We start from the raw sequence: 21,365 nt of genomic DNA on the forward strand, positions 1-21,365 counted from the left end.
TATCTCAGTAGGAATATGAATATGTTCTCTATGATTAGGATATACACCTATTCACCCCTATGCATTTTAATGGGTTAGGATTGGATCTGAGTGAATTAATTCAGGAGTTTAGGACTCATTTGTCTTTAAGTAAGGGGAAAAAAGGAAAAAGAAAAAAGGAGGGAAAAAAAAAGGAGGAGAGAAAAACAAAAAAGGAGGAAACAAAAACAAGGATGAATAAAGAAAAAAGGAAAAGAGAAGGAAGAAAGGAAAGGAGGATCTTTGCAGCTTAGATATCACTGACAGAAATAATTTAATCACTATTCCTACTGTTATACAGACAACTTTCAATAAAATTAAATTTGAAATATTCAAAAAATTTTGATGAAAATGCACATGTATCCAGTACATATTTTTAAACATTAAAATGTAAACTCTGTTGTGTACAATTAAATGGTGCCATATCTTGCAGGTACATATATGCGAACTACAGCTGAAATCCAATTATACTACTACCAGGTTTTAAATTTCCATTTACAAGTGAAAATAGGCCACATTATTTCCAGTCTAACACTATTTGTGCTATGAAAATGTGTCTGATCTCACCCTGTGAAACAGATCAATGTAATGTTACTTTCCCTTCCAGTTGCACAGAAGAATAGATATTGGGAAAAGTCAAATAATTTATAAAAATTATTTATGCAGATCAGGCCTACATTTACCAACAAGAACCACTGGACCTGTGCTTGGGGCACCACAAAATGCAGTAACATACTGCTTAGGTTTGTTACCATTGTAGGTGTGGTGCATTTTTTGTTGGCAGTGTGCTTGGGGTGCCATTAACAAGGACTAGCATTCCAACAATTGTGTTTTTCTATAATAAAACGCAATAGTGGGAACAGGCCTTTACAGTTATGAGTACAGACATTTTGGATTTTTATATTTTTTCAGTAAAAGATAAAGGGTGCTGCCGAGATACTGGAGTTGATGGTTATATTTTGGTTAAAGGGAGGGTAGGTGTTGGTCCTACATATTCCATTCATACTTGATTTAAAAATAGGTTAAAAGATAAGTAAACCCTAACAATGTTATTCTCTTATTAGCACCTTCTTGGCCTGGTAGATACACCGTTAATAAAAAGTTTTGTTATACTAGATTGCTAAATACAAAAAAAGAAATCTCTTGATGCTGCTGGAAATTTGTGAGCTGATAACTCCTTGTGCTCATTTCCAGCATTTCCTTCTTATCACCTGCATTGTTTCCGACTATGTTGTGTACTACAATCAATATCAAAGGTGTTCAGAGGTGGCAACACTGCTCCTTCATTGATTGATCATCTTAGGACAAGAGCTGCAACACTGGCAGGATTACCAAATGAAAGAGAAAAAGTCTTTTAAAAAAATGAATGTAGCCATCACATCTACAAACTGGAAAATTGTAATATATTAAATTTTTTTCTCCCTCGATTTAAAGTGGATCTAAAGTTCTACTTTAAAAATGTGGCGTCAGGAAAGGGCTTTATTGGAAAAAGGAACAGGTGATGACCCCTTTTGCAATAATCATTCTTACCTGCCTAATCAACAACTCCCAAAATTCACTAAATTGTGCGTGTGCAGCTCAGTCCTGATTGCCAGGAGAGCCAGGACACCCAACTTCCCCTGCAGGTGCAGAGACTGAAAGAACTCCTGCATGCCTATACAGGAGTTACATCTTCTCTGCCTAGCCAATCAAGGTGACAAAGATTGAATTAGTGAAGAGGATGGCAGCGCTCGCAATGGAGGGGAGCAGGCGAGTATACTCTGGGTTTGGTTCTGCTTTAAGGATTAGGAGAGGTAAACAAATCTGTGACTCTGCTCCAGGCTAGTAATGATTCATAAATCCTGTCAAAGGTAGCAGAAGGCTCTCTGGAATTCATCTCATTCTCTAAAGGCATCCATGATTAAGGGCCATGCTACTTACTTTTCCAACAAGTTATTTTCTTTAGAACACCAACTTCCCACTGGACACTGCAGAAGCTCCTTACTGGCACATTTTGTTCTACCATAGGGTTTAGATGTAGAGATAAAAAAAATGTAAAGACTCATACAGAACAGCAACATATATATTAGTGTCAAGTCAAATTATCTTATACAGTATACCCATTAATAAACAGAAGTATATATACAAAAAATGCAAATCCATATTATACACATTTTACACTTTAGTAATAAAAAAGCCCTCTCTCTAAAAACATTCTGTATTTACTGTAAAGAACAATTCAACATACAGTCAAGCCACTAAAATAACCATCTCTAAATTGTCAATAATGAAGTGAAGATATATGCTGGTGGAGGCACTCTGGAATGCCAAAAGCAACCAGGTTCCAGCCTGGGGGACCTGGTCCCCACCCCCGTCATGCCTAACCAAGTTAAATACTTTGTTCTATAGTAAGAAGACACCCCACTGATTCCTTCCTATTTGGAAATGACAACAGAAATTTAAGCTTTGATACCCTTTAAGCCAAACTTCAACAGTCCACAATGGAGCAATAATCAGTTTTACTGAGATAAAGATCACTGCATGGTACCGCACTTCTGCTCATTAAAGTATATTTAGGTCAGCACTCTTTACTGTATGTGCAGACAGAGCTAAGCATGGGCAGCAAAATGTATATTCTTGGAACATTTCTGTGCTAAGGTGAAGTAACACTTATGCACGTTTGGAAGTTAACCTGGCCAATCAAAAGGCTGAAGACCCCAAACACAAAAGATGAATGGCAGCATTGGTGGAGGAGAGGAGAACAGACCTTAACACTGCTGATAGATCACTTTGTTAGATAAAATTTTGCTAAAAAGTCACTGGTATAAATAAACAACAAAAAACAATAAAAGGTTTATTTGTATATAAAAAAAAGGGAATTAATTATTACAGAATTAACCCAGTAAAATACATCACATGATATTTTTTTTCAGGGTGCTGAAATATTTTCTACAAAAAAGTTTTGTTTTTACCCTTTAACAATACACCGCTTGAAATCCTCCTGGAATACAGAGGAACCCATGTAGCAACATGTACCCATGGGGTATATAGAATAAATTAAATTCCTGCTTTAGTCATTGAGATAGAGAGACACAATCATCATATATTCTCTGGCGTTTAAAGGAATACTGTTTGAATCTAAGTATAACTGTCACGAGAGAAATACGGGGCTGCCATTGCCCATGGTCTTTTGAAAATGTCTAAATTTGTTGCCAGGTTGCAATACTTCTAAATCACAAAACTGGAACAATTGCGGGGCAAGCACAAATCAGAAGTCCTGACCCATATTAAAAGTCAATTAATTAGTTTGCATGACATCAGCATGACAGGTAGGCAAACAGCAATGGTAACTTACATATTTCTCTCATGTCAGGTTTCCCTTAGTTGGAGACAGTCTACAGTACAAAGAAGCATAACCCCCCCAAAAAAAAGATCAGTCTAGTGCTAGAAATACCAATAATACCAAGAGGCAACCTGCACTATAGTATTCATTTGACAGAAAGCAGCACAGAAAATGTATATTGAAAGTCTGCTGCAGCACGTATTCACAGCTTTTCAGGATGGTCTTGTCAAAGTTCCAAACACAAACGATGTCATAGTTTACATATCTTCTACACTCCACTTATATGCAGTTTCCTGGACAGCTTTCTTTTCAGAAATCCTAGCAAAATGCTTGTTTTCAAAACCATTGGACCTGCAAGACAAACAAAATGTGTGAAGGAAAAAAAAAAACATTTTTACATTTACAATTTAAGTCATTCTATACAAAACATTAGATAATTCAGTATTTATATGCTTTAATATTGTACATGTAGAAACATGACAATGCCTCTAAACATTACCAAATGCTGCTAAATGTTGTTAAACTGGTTTTATATGGGTAGCTTAAGAAATAAGGAATTTAATTATCTATATTTACGTTATAATTTGCCTATTTATAAAGGTATGTTATATTGGTTGGTGTTATATGATTGTTTTTTATCACGGTTACAAGTGCTCCTGATGAAGCAGTATATCATTGTGCAAAACGCTTTATGTTATCGAAATTGAGGAATACTTAAATGGATGTTCTTATACTACAACATGTGTGTGCTAAGTAAAAATTAGGAAAATGTTCTTATATTACGTGTGTTATGTAACTTTTTAAAGGGACCATGTGTGCAATGTATTGTTTTTGTATACTTTAAAAAACTATTATGGTTTTATTTGACAAAAATATGTTGGATGATAAGCATGTGTTTCTAAAGCCATAACAATCACAACTTTTTTTTACCTTTTGCTGTTAAATATTTCCTAAATTGCATCCATCCCAATTAAATGACTGAATGTGGACTGCCCTTAAAACAGTCTGAAAGGAAACAGCTGCTTATACCAATTAGCAAACGCTAAAAAGAATATTGTGACGGTCACTGAACAGTAAATGGAATGCTGTACCTAACACTATGCGGTCACTAAACAATAACAGAATGTAGGCTATAATATCTAGGCTATGTTACATATGTTATTTGTGTGTCGTCTCGGAAGTGTGCTAAAGCCAAAAAAGATTTTGCAACTCAATAAAATAAGACTCGCATAGGCTTACTAGTCAGACCAAAGTCCAGCTACAAAAGTACAATTTAGGATCTGTTGCAAACCCAAGGCAAGAATTTTTTGAACTACTACTGCAAAATCAAACTCCTTCCAATTCTGACTCTTTCATATTTTGATACATTGACCTGGAACAGACATCCAGATCAGGAAGTTTGGAGCCCTAATCTTTACTAAATTAAATTTGTTTTTTTTAAAGAAGAGGTCAGGTCAGACAAACCAAAAAATGAAAAAAAGCAAATGCTAATATGAATCAGAGTGGAAGACTTTGTATTTAATGGACCAGCTTGCAGACTGCATTTTCTTTTCATGATAGAATTCAGCAGAGGGAAGCTAAAGCATAGAAACAGACAAACCAAGATTACTGGAAACTAAAGCTACGTACACACTTCCAATTATTATCGTTGGAAAACGAACGACGAACGTTCATGCACGATATATACGAACGATCGTATAGCACCGATCCTGCACATAGAGTTAACGACACGATCGTTCGTAGATATTGTACACACAATAGATACGATCGTTTGAGCGATAGAGGAACTATGTGCACGACAGGAAAGTGAATGGACGTTCGTTCATCACGCATGCTCCGAACATGGACGATCAACGAACGACCGTACACACGAACGATGTTCAACGATCGTCGTCCAATCCGATCCGTCAGTCCGGTCGTTCGTTTCCAGCGACTTTCCTCGTTCGTCGGCGTCGTTGGTTACTTTTTTACGAACGATTTTTTGCCCAATCGATCGTTCGTCGTTCGATTGGAACGATAAAAATTGGAAGTGTGTACGCACCTTAAATCTACTGGAAACAATGAGAAAGATAACAGACCAAGCACCAGGTTACACATTTGAATTTAAGCACACACAACAATCTAGCTCACTCTCTTTCTGATTTAATTGTTGCGTATGGAACTTGCATCCAGTATATTTCTTGTTTTAAAAAAACACATATACACACTTCACTTGCAATTGGAATTGCAATATTTGCAATGATAGAGGACAAATTGTTTGCTAAAGAACTTGCATACCTGTCAACACCATCCCAGCGGTATCCAGGCCAGATGTTAAATCTGTTTGGAGGAGGATTTGGACCGTTATATCTTGGAAGTGCTAGGGAAAAAAATAAATAAATGTAGACATCTTTATTCTGCTAATATACAGAAATGTGTACAGGTGCTAACACTGATTTATACAACAAAGCGGATATATTTACAGGCATTTAGACATAGCACTGCCTAAAGCCCTAAGTAACAATCACCTCGTTCTTATAGGCAATGCTTCCGTACACAGTGAATGACAAGTGAAATAATCAGATAGTAAAATAATTAGAATGTCAAATAGAATGGATTGATTTGAATTGATTAATTTGTATGGTTGAATTTATGTTATAATGTGTTATTGTAATTTATAGCCATGATGGAATATCCCCAAAAAGGAGTTTACCTGATGAAGCCATCTTGATGCTATAGCCATCAAGAACAGATAGGGGTTTGGTTGGTTGTGAAACATCAAATGTACTAATGTTCAAAGAACTAGGTTTTTAATTTGTTTTAAACCAATACTGTCTTATGAAAATATTTGTTTTTGAGTTAAGGTACCTTAAAAGTCCAACAAATACAATTTTCCTGTTGTGTGGAAAATTAAAGAGTGGTTAAAGATTTAGGTGGTATGGTACCATGAGCTACAACTTCACCTGAGATAAAAGTACAATTGCAGAGAACTAATGTCACTTTCTTCAACGGTTTTTTAATGTCACATTTCTTTAACCTCCCTGGAGGTCTAATTATGTCAGTATGTTTATGCCAAAAACGGTACATTGTTTTGCATGGAAATTTATTTTACATTGTAGGCCTATAAATCTTAGGCATAACTCACCGAAATATGTCCAATAGTTAATAAATTTTATAAACTTTAAATAAAAAAACAAAAACAAAAATCTGTTAAAACAAGGGTGCATAAAAATACTGAAATCTGTAAAATAACTGTACAGTAGCATATATATTATAAATATACAAGGGGGTGCTAAGAAGTTCCTAGCTTTGCCCCCTTCCAGATGAAAAAGAAAAAGGAGTGTGGGGGCATATGACAGCCTAATATCTTAGTTTGTAACTGTGCAAATATCAGGTCTTTGCTATTCTTAAAACTGTTTTTTTTTTTTTTTTTTTTAGTATGAAGCTGTGATGGCAGAGGCACAAGCAAGTTTCATGTCGTTGGAGTTACGGGCCGTCATGAAGCTTTTGTTTCTCCAGGGGAGAAAAGGACACTTCCAGAGTGTTTGACATCTCAGTGTGAATTTCCCTTGCTGACTTTCCCTGGAGAATCAAAAACTTCATGGCGGCCCGTAACTCCCAACGACATGAAACTTGCATGTGGCCTCTGCCATCACAGCTTCTCAATAAATGAAAAAACAGTTTTAGGAATCGCAAAGACCTGATATTTGCACAGTTAGATACTAAGACATTAGACTGTCATATGCCCTCACACTCATTTTTCTATTTTATCTGGAAGGGGGCAAAGCCAGGAACTTCTCAGCACCCCCTTTTATATACAATATGATTCCTTTGTATTGGACTCAATACAGTTATTTTGTATTGAATCCAATACAAAATAATTTGAATTTCCCGCCGCGTCTCCCGCACACACTGACGTTAGTCAGTGCACTCGCCAGCAGAAGATCGGAAGAAGAGGACCCAGCCTGAGGATGGGATCCAATGGGCAGGAGGCCGATAGGACCAGGTGTTTTTTTTAATCTTTTTAACTACCCTGAGTGTTGCTCAGGGTTACCAGTTTTTTTTTTTACCCCAAGCCACACTCGGGATTACCTCTTAAGGGGTTAACTAGAAGAAACTATTATGTGCATCTGCAGTGGATTCGTTGTCATATGAAATCAAATTAAATGCACAGAGAAGAATAGGTGTAGAATGAAATCCTATGACTAGTTTTCTATCCTGCTAGATGCTGGGGGCAAAATGACATATGATGGCTACAGCTGCTCATCAGCAGTCACTGGACATTACATGCACATTAACAGACAAACGATCACAAGATTTCATCCACCATGTATGAGTAGCCCAACTTTATAGCTCTATAGATTGTAAAAGGAGCATGAAACTGTTCAATTTAGGCAGCAATCTTCAAACAGCACAACAAGCCGGCTGCACCCTAAATTGCATTGCCAGAAATAACAAAGAATTTCTGTTGTAGACCACGAAATTGAACCAGAATTGAACCAGTGACTTATTGAAGAAGTTCTGCATAATTAGATATTTACCTTTCGTTCCACCTTGTTCCTTCTCCTTTTTCTTTTTTAGAAACTTGGCCATTGGATCACCCTCCCTTTCCTGTTCTCTTAACATAAGATCTAGGTCAACATCATCAATGTAACGAGCCAAAGGCTTCGCCATCTCTCGAGTGGCATCTTCCAGGTTCTGCCGCTGCTGTTCTTGCTGTGCCAGACTTAAATTGAAAAAAAAAATACACATTATGTCACCATTTTGCTTTACCTGCATTATAGGTGGCTGTAGTAAAAGAAATCATTAGGTCACATACCCCTTTCCCCACTGGGCATACATCTCATCACGTTTATCTTGCTTAGCTTGCTTCTGAAGCTGCTGGTCACGCTCCGTTGCCAGGTCTCTACGTTTCCCACTTTTGTCTCTGAAAACAGTTTCTGCATTTCTTGAATCCTCTGCACAGAAATATATAAAAATATATAAAAAAAAAAGTTAGTGCATTTTGCTAAACCACAGGTAAACCCTAACTGATTGACATTTATTCTGATTAAGAACAATAAACTGCTGACATTATTTACACTTCTGATTTCATGAAGTACTTTTGAAACCATTTTCGGTTGACATACTACTTCACATAATTTCTTAGGGTGTCCTGGTAGTGGAAACAGCACAACACGCCTGTGCAATGTGAATCCATCAGCTTGTTTGGACAGCATGAAACAAGGTGATAACACAGTAAAACAATTACCAGGTATTATTTGAAAGAGATAACTTCACATTTTTAAAATATTAAAAATTACTGTCAAAATAAATGTGTTACAGAAGTTTTTGTTGCTCCAAATGTAGAACACTGCCAAACATTGATCAGCTGAGTGTTAAACAGTAAAGATGACATACCATTTCCCTGTGACTAACTCATTATCTATATCACACAGTCATTCTTGATTGGATTGTTTAAAGATTTGCTCAGGGAAGCTTTGACTCCTATTCTAAGGCTACGTACATGTCAGTTGGTTCTCGTCCGATTCCGTAGATTCAGAGCTGGTATTGGACAAGAATATGGCGTGTGTACAGCGCTCGACCAACGTAGTTTATGGATCCATCCTGGCAGACCCACAAATGATTGTAACACAAGTGAAGGGGTGAAAGAGCAGCGGGGTGCCACTTGCTCATTCTGCCCTCTCTCCATAGAGCAGAACGGTCCTATATATATACAGCGATTGAAGGATTGTGAAGGAACCTTTACAACAACAAAAATCTAATGTGTGTACATAGCCTAAGCCAACAAGTATTTCAACTCTTTGTGCCCCTTTATTCTTTATTTGTACTGAAACAAAATACAAAACTAATAACTTATCTAGCCTTGGGAGAAACATATTCTGACATCTAGAAATGCAAAGAAAGATCAGTGGTGAAGTAGGGAGCTCCTTAGCTTGAAAAGATTTTATGGGGGCGGACAAGACAAATCAGACACTTGCTGTGTAATAAGCATTATACTGGTTTGGTTTTTTTAAACTAAACTCCTGTACAAAAATGAACAATTTTTCCTTTTTCAAATAATGGATTTGGAGATATGTGCACATGATTAAAGAGTAACTAAACTAAAAACAGCAAAAAAAAAATACACAACTTTAATTCAGCAGGGCAGTCCAATCCACCTGGGGGTGTCCTGCATCGGGTCCCGCGTCATCCCGGAGCCGGTGCTGCTGGTGCCTCCATCTTCGTCTCTTTTCCCGGGTTCTTCATCCTACGTCACACAACCCAGATGCAAGATCAGGTGACGTAGGATGGGAAAAAAACTTTCCGATCTCACTGTGCTTGCGTGCTCGGGCATGCGAAGAAGGAGCACCCAAGAGCCTCCCGGGATGTGTGAGGCTGGTATCCCGGGAACTAGGAGATCGAGAAAAAAACAAAAAATACAGAATTTTTACCTTACATTAAAAGGGTTGTCTACCCTTTTAGGTAAAGTAAAATGTCTGAGTTTATGTATACTTTAAGGACACATTCATAAAATATGGGGGCTAGCTAGCAGAAAATCAACTTCTGCAGCTGAAAAAATCTATATGGTCACTATTCATGGGCTGTTTATGGCAAGACCTATACTCCACATGACACAAACTGGTTTTGAAACTTTGCTTAATAAAATTCCTTTTTTAAAGACTGAGTGATAATTCTATAGAAAAACCTCCCAGGGGGCTGCAATACATCATATTGTTTTTCGCTCACTTTCAATATTTTTGTTGTCTTTCTGAGCCTTCCTTTCTTCTTCCTTCTCTTGCCTCAGAACTTCAGCAGAGACAAGGCCTGCTCTGCCACCAGACAGCATCTGAAATATTTAAGAAGATTAAGTTGTATACCAACATTAAAGTTTCACCCAGTATCATCCAGCTGTTTTTTTACACATCAGCTGAAAAAATAAAATCTCCAAAGCTATAAATATTTGTTTTTAAAAACTAGGGCTCACACAAGAGATACTTACACTTACCATGGACCCCACTGCACTGTGTTGCACCACCCAAACACTGACATTAGGGAAATAAAACCACAAATTTGGATTGGACAGCTACCATCAAAATTTGGTTGTTCCAGATAGGGTTATTATGATCATATAATGCATATGAGTAACCAAAAAGATTACCTTGGGTCCAGTTCTCTGAGAGGATGAAGAGCCTTTTTCTGATTCAGCTCTGCGGCGTGGGGGTGAAACATCCAAGTCTTTGCAATTTGCGCGACGAGGAGGTGACAGGTCAGAACCTTTTCTCTGGTTATGACGAGGAGGTGACAAGTCGGAATCTGAACCCCTCGGCTGGGCACGTCGTGGAGGAGACATGTCAGAGTCTCTTAGTCGAACTAAAGAAAATGTAATAAGGTGCAAAACAAAAAAGTTACACTTATGTGCTGTTAACTTTAAAAACTGTAGTGTGCATCATCTGGATATATAATATAATCTGGAGACTGCATATATTGTAAAAATGTAACCCTCACAACCGAGTGGCCCCACCAAATACTATTTACAGATTCAGAAATAAATTACAATGCATCTGAAGGCAAAACTTGCCTTGTGTTTTAGCATGCAGTAAGGAGGTGTTATAACTCCTGTAAGGTTTTTAGTTATGTCTGTGACCCCACCAGAACGGCAAGACAACAGAAAAACAAGGCTCAGAATATGCATATCAAAAGTACTTTGGTAAAGTGTACTCCATAGTCTTAAGTTCATAACTGGTTAAATATACTTCAAATGTATGAAAACAGTTGTTAAGTGATGAAGTCTGTGCATTGCCAGAAACTCCTATAAAAGTATTGGACTACATTACAAGCAAGACATGCCATTAAAACCACTGACATTTTGTAAATAAAGGAAATAGATGAACCTTTTATCTGTTTGTTTTGTGTTGATGTCCTCTCCATTTTTCTAGGTGGGGAAAGGTCAGAATCAGAATCATGCCGTGTGGAGGAATAAGGGGGTGAAGGATTGGGTCTCTTTGATGTTGACGCTTTTTCTACATATGACACGCTTTTATCAGTTCCTTTCTTTGGAGAGGAGTAAGGAGAGTGCATTCTGGTCTTTTGAGGCAGGGAGCCATGTCTGTTTTTGGCAGAAGATGGACTTGGAGATCGATATTTTTTCTTACTGTAAGAATATGAAGCTGAGTCTGAAGAAGAATTCACTTTATTTTTCCTCCAATGTTTAGCTGCAGAATCTGGAGAGTCATTTCTGTCACGCCTTAGTGGGGAATTCTTCTGATAGTCATTTCTGGTCACTCTTGAAGGGGAATGCTGGTGCCTTCTAGAGGGAGAAAAGTTTGGGGAACCAAATCTTCCTTTAAAAAAAAAAAAAAAAGAAAATCAAAAGCTTAACAACAGACTGTTAAAGTCAAAATTAGTAAAAGTCACTCTCAGCTCTTTCCCATGCAATTGTATACTACAATTTGGGATGATTTGTGCTCTCATTTTTTAATAAACGTTTTTAGAGTGTTAAGGGGTAACCAAAGTTTTTTTTTGTTTTTTTTTTTTTCAAAAAGGAGGAGGGATCTTGCAACTGAAAAACTTGTTCTGATTACAACTGCCTAAGATGACATATGTCATATGTTCTCTTTCCTCTTAGTTTCTGTCCGTCTACAAAATAGGAACCCCCCTGCCCCCTACCTCCCTCACCTACTCTATGAAAAAAAAAAACAAAATACATACTTTGGGCTTTAAATCATTGCTGACATTAACATAAGTTGTATTGACACAAGCATTATGTGCGTTGATGCACTGTGGTGTCATTCATTGTAAATGGCACGCAATATAACTTTACAACTCAAGTACGCTACAACGACCTGCAGGACAGCCTACTTACTCCATGCCACACTCTTTTGTAAAAAAAATGTGCCTGAAGTACGAATTATAGCTTGCCAGGAATTAGATGAGCATACAAAAATCTTCAGTGTTCTGAACAAATTAAATCCTCTGAGTTTTTTTTATTGTAAAAAGGCAGAACCTCAAATGTGCTGGAAAGCTAAATGACAAAGGCTATTGCCAGGTTGTAATGGGGCTTAGTAATAACTCGGTCAGAAGCCAAACCCCAGGCTTGATTTAAATAATAAAATAGGCAATTGCAGGAATTACAAGGTATCTGCACTTTAGTACTATATTAGCCAAGGTCATTTGAGACAATTTCAGCATCATTCCCAATTTTAGTAGCTTTTATGAACCCGTAAAGCCACTGATTAAACAAAGTATATTGCCAAACCACATTTACCTTGATCCTGGAACTGGTGATTTATCAGCTTCAGGAGATCTATCATCTGTAACAATGCAGACATGTTATGAAAATTAATCTATTTAAAGTAACAATACAGAACATATCTAGATGTGTAGGAGAGAAGCAGAAGAAGAGTACAGTAACACTGTATTAGCTTTGCATACTATGGCTACTTTTCAAGCAACATTTCTATTGGCAGTGTAGCTAAGAAATGCGCAACATTCTTTACAAGTGGTGCAGCAGCTCAAAAAAAAAAAAAAACAGCAGCACAGGGTATATACAACCCCATGATGGTATAGATTTGTCATTTTTGTGCTGGCTGAAGTTCTTCTCCATGATCAGCTGGTTTTTCACATTTTAACAAAACAGCAGCAGTCCATAATGCAATGTGTAAATCACACTAATCTCAGTGTGATGTTGTACTTACCTTGTATCACCCTCCACTTGTTACTGTTCCTAAATTCTTCCATTCGTTTTACCTCTTCTGGCCGTTCATCAACAAACTCTGCCACCTAGAAAGCAAAAGAATGTCATTCACAAAATAAAATAGTGCAGACTTGTTCCTTATTTGTATAGGCCCGGCAATTAACCTCCCAACCGCTAACCCCGTACTTTTCCGTGCAAAAAATTTTTGCAACTATCGATAACCCCGTACTTTTTCGTCTATATTAAAATCTCACTTACCTGGTCCCGCTGTGCTCATCCAGCGTCGGGTCCGTGTTCCAGCGTCGGGTCCGTGTTCCAGCGTCGTCCTCCAGCGTCGGGTGTCCTCTCCTTAGAAGAAAAAGCCAACCGGTTTCCTCTTCTAAGCCGGCTGGCTTTCTCTTCTAAGCTAGCTGGCTTCCTCTCCCTCCGTTCTGTCCAGCGTCGATCGCTGGACAGAAAAAAAAAATACTCACCTTCTCCCTCCGCTCCTCCAGACACGTCCTTCCTCTTCTGTGTTCAGCCGGCGAGTGCAGTGACGATCACCGGGGTTTCCCGGTGACGTCGCTGCATGCGTCAGCGCGGGAGGGAGGCGGGGCGGGAAATTCAAAATTTTGTATTGAGTTCCTAAGAATTGAACTCAATACAAAAAAGCTGTATTGAGTCCAATACAAAGAAATCCTTATATAATATATATATATATATATAATTGTATTATATATATATTATATAAACTACTGTACATTACATTATACACTATTTTTTTTTTTAAACTTTTTTTAAAGATTTTTTTTTTTAAAGGTTTTTTTTATGTTTTATAAAAAAAAAATTATTAAATTTATAAAATTTTGGACATATTTCGGTAAATTATGCGGTAATTCGGTGAATTAGAGCCTACAATCCAAAATAAATATCCATGCAAAAAATGTAACACTTTTTGCATGGAAGTTTGGAAAGAGTTAGAATACCCGGCGTTCGCGTACGCGTCCCTCGGCGATTCCTGATGATGTGCGTGCATGCGCTCGTCGATGGGGGTCGTAGCGGCATATTCAAATATTTTGTATTGGATTCAATACAAAGTCCTGTATCCAATCCAATACAAAATAACAGAAAATATATTTATGTGGTTTTGTCTATAGGTATGTGACGTTGGACGGTTGGACACTAGGGAGGTGTTTTAGAAAAATATATTATACAGTATACCGAATTATCGCATTTTCAGTATTTTTCATTTATTTATGTATTCTTGTTTAGGCTGATTTTTGTGTATTTTAATTTTATTAAAATTATTTTTTTTACATGATTGTGTGTTTCAAACATTTTTTATATTCATGATATCTACTAGAACCCTGTTCGGACATATTTCTGTAAGTTACAGGTCTACAATTTAAAAAAAAAAAAAACATTAAAACCTGTAACGCTTTTGGTACAGAAATCTAGACATCAGTGTAACGCCCAGGTGGTTAATCAAAACAAATACTCTTTATGCATCTTTGCATGTACGACACTTGCAATTTAACATTACCAAGAAAAAATGGTTCACGCAAAATGACATTGAACTTATTTGACCAATTCTAGAGATTAGTCTCTCGAGACCCTACTTACTGATAAAGGGGCACCATATAGGCAGTTCCAGCAGCTAAAGAGACCAGCAATTGCTTTTTGTTTCATTTGTCATGTCATTTACTGGTTGTTAGGAATATGTAACTACTTGAACGTCTATAGTGTGACAACAGGGCACAGCTTTAAGATTTTCTTTAGGGACAAAGTAAAAAGATGCCTACCACTGGTTGGTCTTCTTCCTCTTCTACAACTTCCTGTTTTGTCTCGGGCTCCTTTTTCCAATCATCGGCATCGTCGTCTACTATCCGCATACTGCAGGAAAACAATATAGAAGGATGACCAAGCCACTATAGGAAATACATATCACCTACATACATTAACCTGAAAATGTATTCATATTAAAAATAAAAAGAAGATAAAAACCAAAAACAGGTAGTCCCAGAGTTATTGACATCCAACATACTGATGACACCTAGATATGAACAGAGCTTCCCTGCTTACTCTTGTACAAGACGAAGGTTTGATGGGGGGAGAGGGGCAGTTTGCATGTCTTGCAGAAGTCTTTTGCTAAACACAGCTGAGGTTGTGGGTGATTTTTAAGAGCTGAGCTGATCTTAAGCATCTTGTAACTCTTTAATGACCAAAACAAACTCTGCAGTTGTTTCTTTTTGCATATCAAAGCACAGCTTGCTCCAGAAGTTAATGAATGTTGAAGCTCCATAAAGATTGTTTTTTTTTTGTTTGCTTTGTTTGTGATTAGCTCACAGCGAGGATTTATACAGTAACTGACACTATGCTGCCTAATATTTTGTTGAGACAAACATCTGTCCTAATTGCATTTAATAAAATAATGTACCTGTTCTGACTTACATACAAATTTACCTTAAGAACAAACCTACATTACCTATTTTGTATGTAACCCGGGGACTAAACAGCAAACCACAAACTGTTGTCCCAAGCTCTGGATCATGTAACCCATTTTCTAGTGACAGTTACTGCTTGAAGGTGAAGAAATCAAAAGAACAGTTACCAAAAGGCTGGCTGACTGCATGCTAGTCCTCAAGCTCTGGACAAGTGCTTTAATAATAATCAAGAAAGATAGTGCTTAAGGTAGTCAAGGAGCAGGTTTGATTTTCAATACTATCAGCAACATATATATATTTTACTGGTAGGAGGTACAATGCACAAAAACAATAAATAAATAGGTGGGTAGAAAAATTAAATGACACTTTAATTGTAATTAAAGACCAAATATTTTATTATAATTAGGAGTGTAAAATTATTACCACCCCCACCCTCTCAATGTATGTTGCCTTTGCCCTTGTCCTTGTCCTTGAAGCGAGTCTGAGCTTAGGAGTGGAGTATACCAAAGCTGGTAAAGTGATCCAGAGCTTGTTTGTGTTATGTTTTATTTACTATGCAGGGCTAGAAAAGAACTGACCATGTTATCCTGAAGCTATGATTGCGGGTTGCCATAGCAGCACATCTCATATCCCAATACCACAGCTACCAAGGCAAACAACAGAAACTGATATCTACCCATGTACAGGACTTCAGAAATGGTAGAGTTAAAGCACTGTAGAGAATGTGCACAGCTAATTCACCCTCCACATTATACAGAAGGAGCATGGCTATGGCAGCCTCAAAATCCCTCCTAGTATTGAAGGACCCAGGAATGGCACCCTCAACATTCTTTTTTAATACAGGAAAAGGGCATTAATGGAAGCCACTGCATCCCTCTCCCTGTCAAGGAGGCTGGTGATGGCAGTTCCCACATCCTTTTTGTACAGGTGGATGCCAGCACTGGTAGCTTCTACATTTTCTCAGCACAAAAGGAGGCCCACAATGGAAGCCCCCATTGTCTCTTAGTACAAGGAATGTCCACCAGTGGCAGCCTGCACATTTTGCTGAAAATAGGAAGAGGCCACCAATGACAGCCCAACATACCTTTTGGTAACGTTTCCTGTAGCAATAAGGTTATTAGGAATTGTTCGTTTAGTCTCCAGACCTGCTTATCTGCACAGAATACCCAGCCAGTGTTGTCCATTTGTTCACTCTTAAGCGATGAAATCCCATAATGGTGCCTAACGTAATGCTTAAAGTGGTAATAAACTAAAAAAAGCAAAAAATCACTAGAAGGACTTTAAGACAAATGAGACATGCAAAGTCTTGAGTGCCACAAAAAAACCTTTTCCCGTTCATGTTGGCTTTTTGCTTACACTGCAAAACACATGCAGCATACGGTGTAGAGCAGGGTTCTATCTGTAGATTCTGAGGACAATGTAACTCCTGTGCATGCACAGTAAATACATGATCAGAGGCTGCCCAGTGGCTGGAGGATTGCAGAGGATTTGGGAGAGTCACAAATGAAGATGGCAGTTTACAGCAGTGATAGGTTCCTGAACCTGTCATTGCTGCACACTGCTTAGAAAAATATAATCCAGTGCCATTATAAGGAAGGACACTGTGCATACCAAATATAGCAAAAACCACTTACCAAGCAGAGTATAAATCCACTTTAAAGTGTTAATTTACTGTTCTCCCCAACTATGAATCTGGTAAGTTCCCTTACAATGCAATACAAGCCCAGTTATCCTGCCAGTCGCCATGATTCACACTCCTTACCAATACCTTCTGACCATGCTAGGCACAGAAGTGGATCCATCTTAGTGGTCAGTTTGCATTTCTTCCTTGGAAGTTACAGGACACCATGCTTATGTACTATATGTCAATACTACCATGCTCAGACTGCTGCTGCCTCCCCTTCTCATTCAGCTTTGGTTTTTGAGATACAGTTTCCGGTATTTGTGACCTTGGCAGAGGCGACAACGATCAGCACAAGGAGTCTCTGACCCTTATAGCGTAGTAATGCTGAACAAAATAGCATGTAGATGCTTTTAAAGACAGCCAGAAAAGATATTCTTTACCAGTGATTGCCTGATATCACAGGGCTGTGTAACCATGAAAAAGTCACATACATTTTACAGACACCCCTCATCTTGGTGGGTGTCCTCACTTCAACCCCCCCCCTCCCCTCCCCTCCCCTCCTCCAATACTAACCAGCCAAAGCAAACCTGCCAGGTAGGAGAATATGACTATGAACACCTGCCTGCTCCTACATTTACCATATCTCATTTACCGAAGCCCAACATCTCTGCAGAGAAAGGACCCACAATTTTCAAGATACACATTGAATCCCTATGGCTACCAGAACTTCTTGCCCAACAGATCAGGAGTTGCAATTTAGAAAGTCTGGGCACAAACTGGGTACTCCCCCAAAATGGGGTCCATGAAATTTGCCAGGAAAGGGGGTCACAGTCATAGTATATTTCATGTGGTCAGGGTCCCTGGGTTCTGTATTGGGTCATGACATTGTAGTAGAAGTGGGCACAAAGTCTGTGCCGGACACACCCAGGGGCTAATTGCTGCAGAGTGGTCCCTGAGTAAATGTATGGCCAATAGGGGCACATAGAATTAAAAATTGGGAGCACAGAGCCTCCCCGGATACCCACGTCACGCATCCCAGGAGGCTCTAGGTGCTTCTTCTGTGCATGGCTGAGCATCTCGGTCATATGCGCAGAAGGAGCCCTTTGGCCAAAAGGGAAAGGAATTGCCAATCTCACTGTGCATGCAGTTTTTTCCTATCTACGTCATCCGATCTCACACCTGTGTCAGTGACATAGGAAGGAGAGAAGATGGTAGTGCCGGCCTGAAGACGGATACCGGTACCCGATGGAAGAGACCTTTAGACCGATCGACTAAATGGTAAGCATGACTAAAGGTAAGTATATTTTTTGTTTTGGTGGTTTTTGGGTTTACTTCCTCTTTAACCTTCCTCAGACCCTTTGCCCCTGTTGTTGGTCCCGCCTGTGATTAAAGATGGGGTGCCGGTGGCCATGGGAGTCCTACAGCCACAGCCCCCAAAATGTCAGCTCCGCACAACCCAGTCCCGGAGCTATCAGGGTTCAAGTGGTGTAACTGTAACACAAAATATTCTACAAGGAGCCTCTGCCCTGTCTTTCCTCATGTCTTTCCTCGGTGTCTCACCCTTTCCCCTCCGGCCTCTTCTTTTTCTTTCTTTTCTTTTTAGACGCCCCATCGTCCCCTCCTGCGCTCCCTCCATCCAGGTATCTCTTCAAATATTCCGCCTTGGAGAGCCCCTGAACGTTCCCTCCGAGCGCCGCCATCATACCGGAGGCGGAAGTCCGAACACACAACAAACACTTCCGGGTGACAGACGCTTGCTGTATCAGGGTTAGGGGGCGTGGTTACATCCTATTCCAGAGCAGCCATTGTTTTGGTGTCTGTGTTATGAAATGTAACTGCATGCTGCACATCCCCTGAATGCAAACCTAGAGCATTGACTGAAGGGGATGATTACATGGGAAACTTACAAAACATGTACTGGTAAAAATAAAAACTCTATTGTGTCCCTAATGTAAACAAGCATGTAGCCAGTGAAGACCACACCATCTGTACACCATGCTTGTTCTGGGTCAGGAGCTCATAAATTACAAATCAGGACAAAGGAGATCAATGAGCTCCAAAAACATACCTAAATATCCTAAATAATAATAGGTTAGGTTATCCTAAATAATAATAGTAGGGACATTTGGCCCCCAGGAAGCGAATTGCATGACAAAGAACCTGGAGAGTATCTGAGGAGGACAAGGATAGGATAGTGAATGCTAGATTTGTTTTTTTTTCTACAGGTATTGCAGAAATTCATTTCTTTCTTTAACCTCACGAGGATAATTCTGAGCAAAGATTTAAGGAGTCTCATTCCCCCTTCAGCCCACCTTACTGTCACTATCATCAGCTGTCAAAATGACAGCCGGGTATTGCTTTGTATTAAATAGCAGGACAGCCGTCAGTCACACTTGTGTACAGTTACTTGATTTCATTGCAAAAATGTACATCACAAAATGTTATCTTAGAGTGGACCGATCACCATATTGTTTTACTTTGCAGCTTTTCAAACTCTGCAGCTGTTTCTTTTTGCATATCAAAGCACAGCTTGCTCCAGAAGTAAATGAATGTCTAGGCTCCTAAAGTTTTTTTTTTCTTTTTGCTTTGTTTGTGATTAACTCACAGTGAGGATTTTATACAGTAACTGACACCACGCTGCCTAATATGTGGAGACAAAGAACTGTCCTAATAGCAATTATTAAATTAATGTACCTGTTCCAACTTACATACAAATTCAACTTAAGAACAACCCTACAGTCCCTAGCTTGTATGTAACCCGGGGACTACCTGTATAATTTTTTTTTTTACCTAAAGTTTCATTTTAAGGTATTATAAACGTATTGCTGAACTACCAGTCCCATGGAAAAAGTTTGGAGATCACATTGGTCTATAAGTAGTTTGAAGGAAGCTACCATCAGGGCCAAGACGCTCACAAAAGCTGAAAGTAGTACAACTCATTGACCAGAGAACTCTAACCTGGCATTTAGAACTTTTAAGGTTTAAAAAAAGCCCTTTTTTCTGGAGTGTATCCAAGACCAGGCCCATGTAATCCAGCCATGGTGTCAGTTCCTGGCTATATTTTAAAGATTTTGTTTCTGAAGTGTAACCACTAACGTGAGGACGGTCATGTCACTTTTCACAGTGGCAGACCATAGTAGTCATTTGTTTGACAGTGGCTGCTATATCCTAAAGCGGAAGTATACCCAAAACAATAAAATCACACTTATCGTCAATCCTGCAGATCAGTCCCTTCTGTCGGGTCCCACGTTGTCCCAGTATCCGTCTTTGGCCCGACGCGAAGGGAGCGCCAGGCGCCGCCATTTTCTCCTCACTTCTTCCTACGTCTTCCAATCCTGCACTGTGCAGGAGTGAGATCAGGTGACATAGATTGGGGGAAAACATTTCTTTTGATGAAAGGACCCCTTCATGCATCCCTGAGATGCTTGGTATGCGTGGCGTAGGTATCCTGGAAGTCTCTGCGCTCTCATTATTTATTGATCACGTAGGCGATCGAGAACTAAGGGGGGCAGTGCTGCACCCTTATTTTGTTGCACAAACGCAAACATAATTTTTACTTTAAATAAAAAATCCACACTTTATGTAAAGTGAAAATTCTAAGTTTAGGTATGCTCTAACATCAGGTACAATGGAAGTACAGTGCAGGAGTGCAAAAATATTAGCAGAGGTGAATACCTTTGTAAATGCTCAGGATGCAGAGAGGAGGCCAAAGGGCAAACTGATAGTGTAAGGGGATTCTCTGCAAATTTTAAGTAACCGTGCACAAAAAATGTTAAAAAATGTCATGTCAAATCAATGTCCGCAGAGACCAGAAAGTTTCCCTGATGAAAGGGGACACTGACAAATCTGGCCGATTCTATACAGAATTTCTGTATTTGAATTAAGAGATTCTACCACATTGACCAGGATGAGGACAGCTTGATTGAAAGGGCTCTGTAGAGATATGCTAAACGTTTAGGAGTAAGTAGTAGGAGAAAGTAGAAGCAAACTCTCATCTCAAGATTTTTAAGACTTTGACCCCAGACTGTGTGGGGTGGACTGGGAAGGATTTGGTACATATAAGGACATACAGAAACTATAAGGAAGCTTACGTTTTCTCAATGGAAAAGTCTCCAGTCTGTACCTGGGGCTTTTACTGGTGGGAAAAAGAGGAGTGATCTTGCCTACTGTGGCATCTCTAATGACAGCATTAAAATAGTCAGAAGAAATGTTGATCCTCGAACGCCATGCAAAGCAAATTATTTAAAGACACAGATTCAGCAGTCCAGCATTTTACCCAAATGCTCAGGGCTTATGTTTATAGGGGAGAGCCACAGCAAAAAT

General features: G+C 38.9%; 1 protein-coding gene across 1 annotated transcript; it reads right to left on the minus strand.

Annotated features, from left to right (window-relative positions):
* Positions 1-2,838: 2,838 nt before the first annotated feature.
* BUD13 (BUD13 homolog) lies at positions 2,839-18,757 on the minus strand. Its single transcript, XM_072425285.1, has 12 exons — positions 18,603-18,757; positions 14,777-14,867; positions 12,997-13,081; positions 12,567-12,612; positions 11,978-11,982; positions 11,194-11,643; positions 10,461-10,672; positions 10,049-10,148; positions 8,139-8,277; positions 7,861-8,045; positions 5,618-5,699; positions 2,839-3,691 (listed from the first exon to the last, which is right to left on the minus strand). Exons 1-12 carry the CDS (start codon positions 18,743-18,745, stop codon positions 3,598-3,600), a joined length of 1,632 nt encoding a protein of 543 aa, XP_072281386.1. The 5' UTR covers positions 18,746-18,757; the 3' UTR covers positions 2,839-3,597.
* Positions 18,758-21,365: the final 2,608 nt, after the last annotated feature.

The sequence above is a fragment of the Pyxicephalus adspersus genome, chromosome 11 (genome assembly GCF_032062135.1).
Source record: "Pyxicephalus adspersus chromosome 11, UCB_Pads_2.0, whole genome shotgun sequence".
Taxonomy (NCBI): domain Eukaryota; kingdom Metazoa; phylum Chordata; class Amphibia; order Anura; family Pyxicephalidae; genus Pyxicephalus; species Pyxicephalus adspersus.

Excerpts from the sequence above, each read along its gene's own strand:
- BUD13 (XM_072425285.1), bottom strand. The coding sequence starts at position 18,745 with ATGATGGCGGCGCTCGGAGGGAACGTTCAGGGGCTCTCCAAGGCGGAA. Across the intron at positions 10,673-11,193 it reads ACAAAACAAACAGATAAAAG|TTCGACTAAGAGACTCTGAC; the intron begins GTTCATCTATTT and ends CATTTTCTTTAG. Across the intron at positions 3,692-5,617 it reads CGCTGGGATGGTGTTGACAG|GTCCAATGGTTTTGAAAACA; the intron begins GTATGCAAGTTC and ends TTTGTCTTGCAG.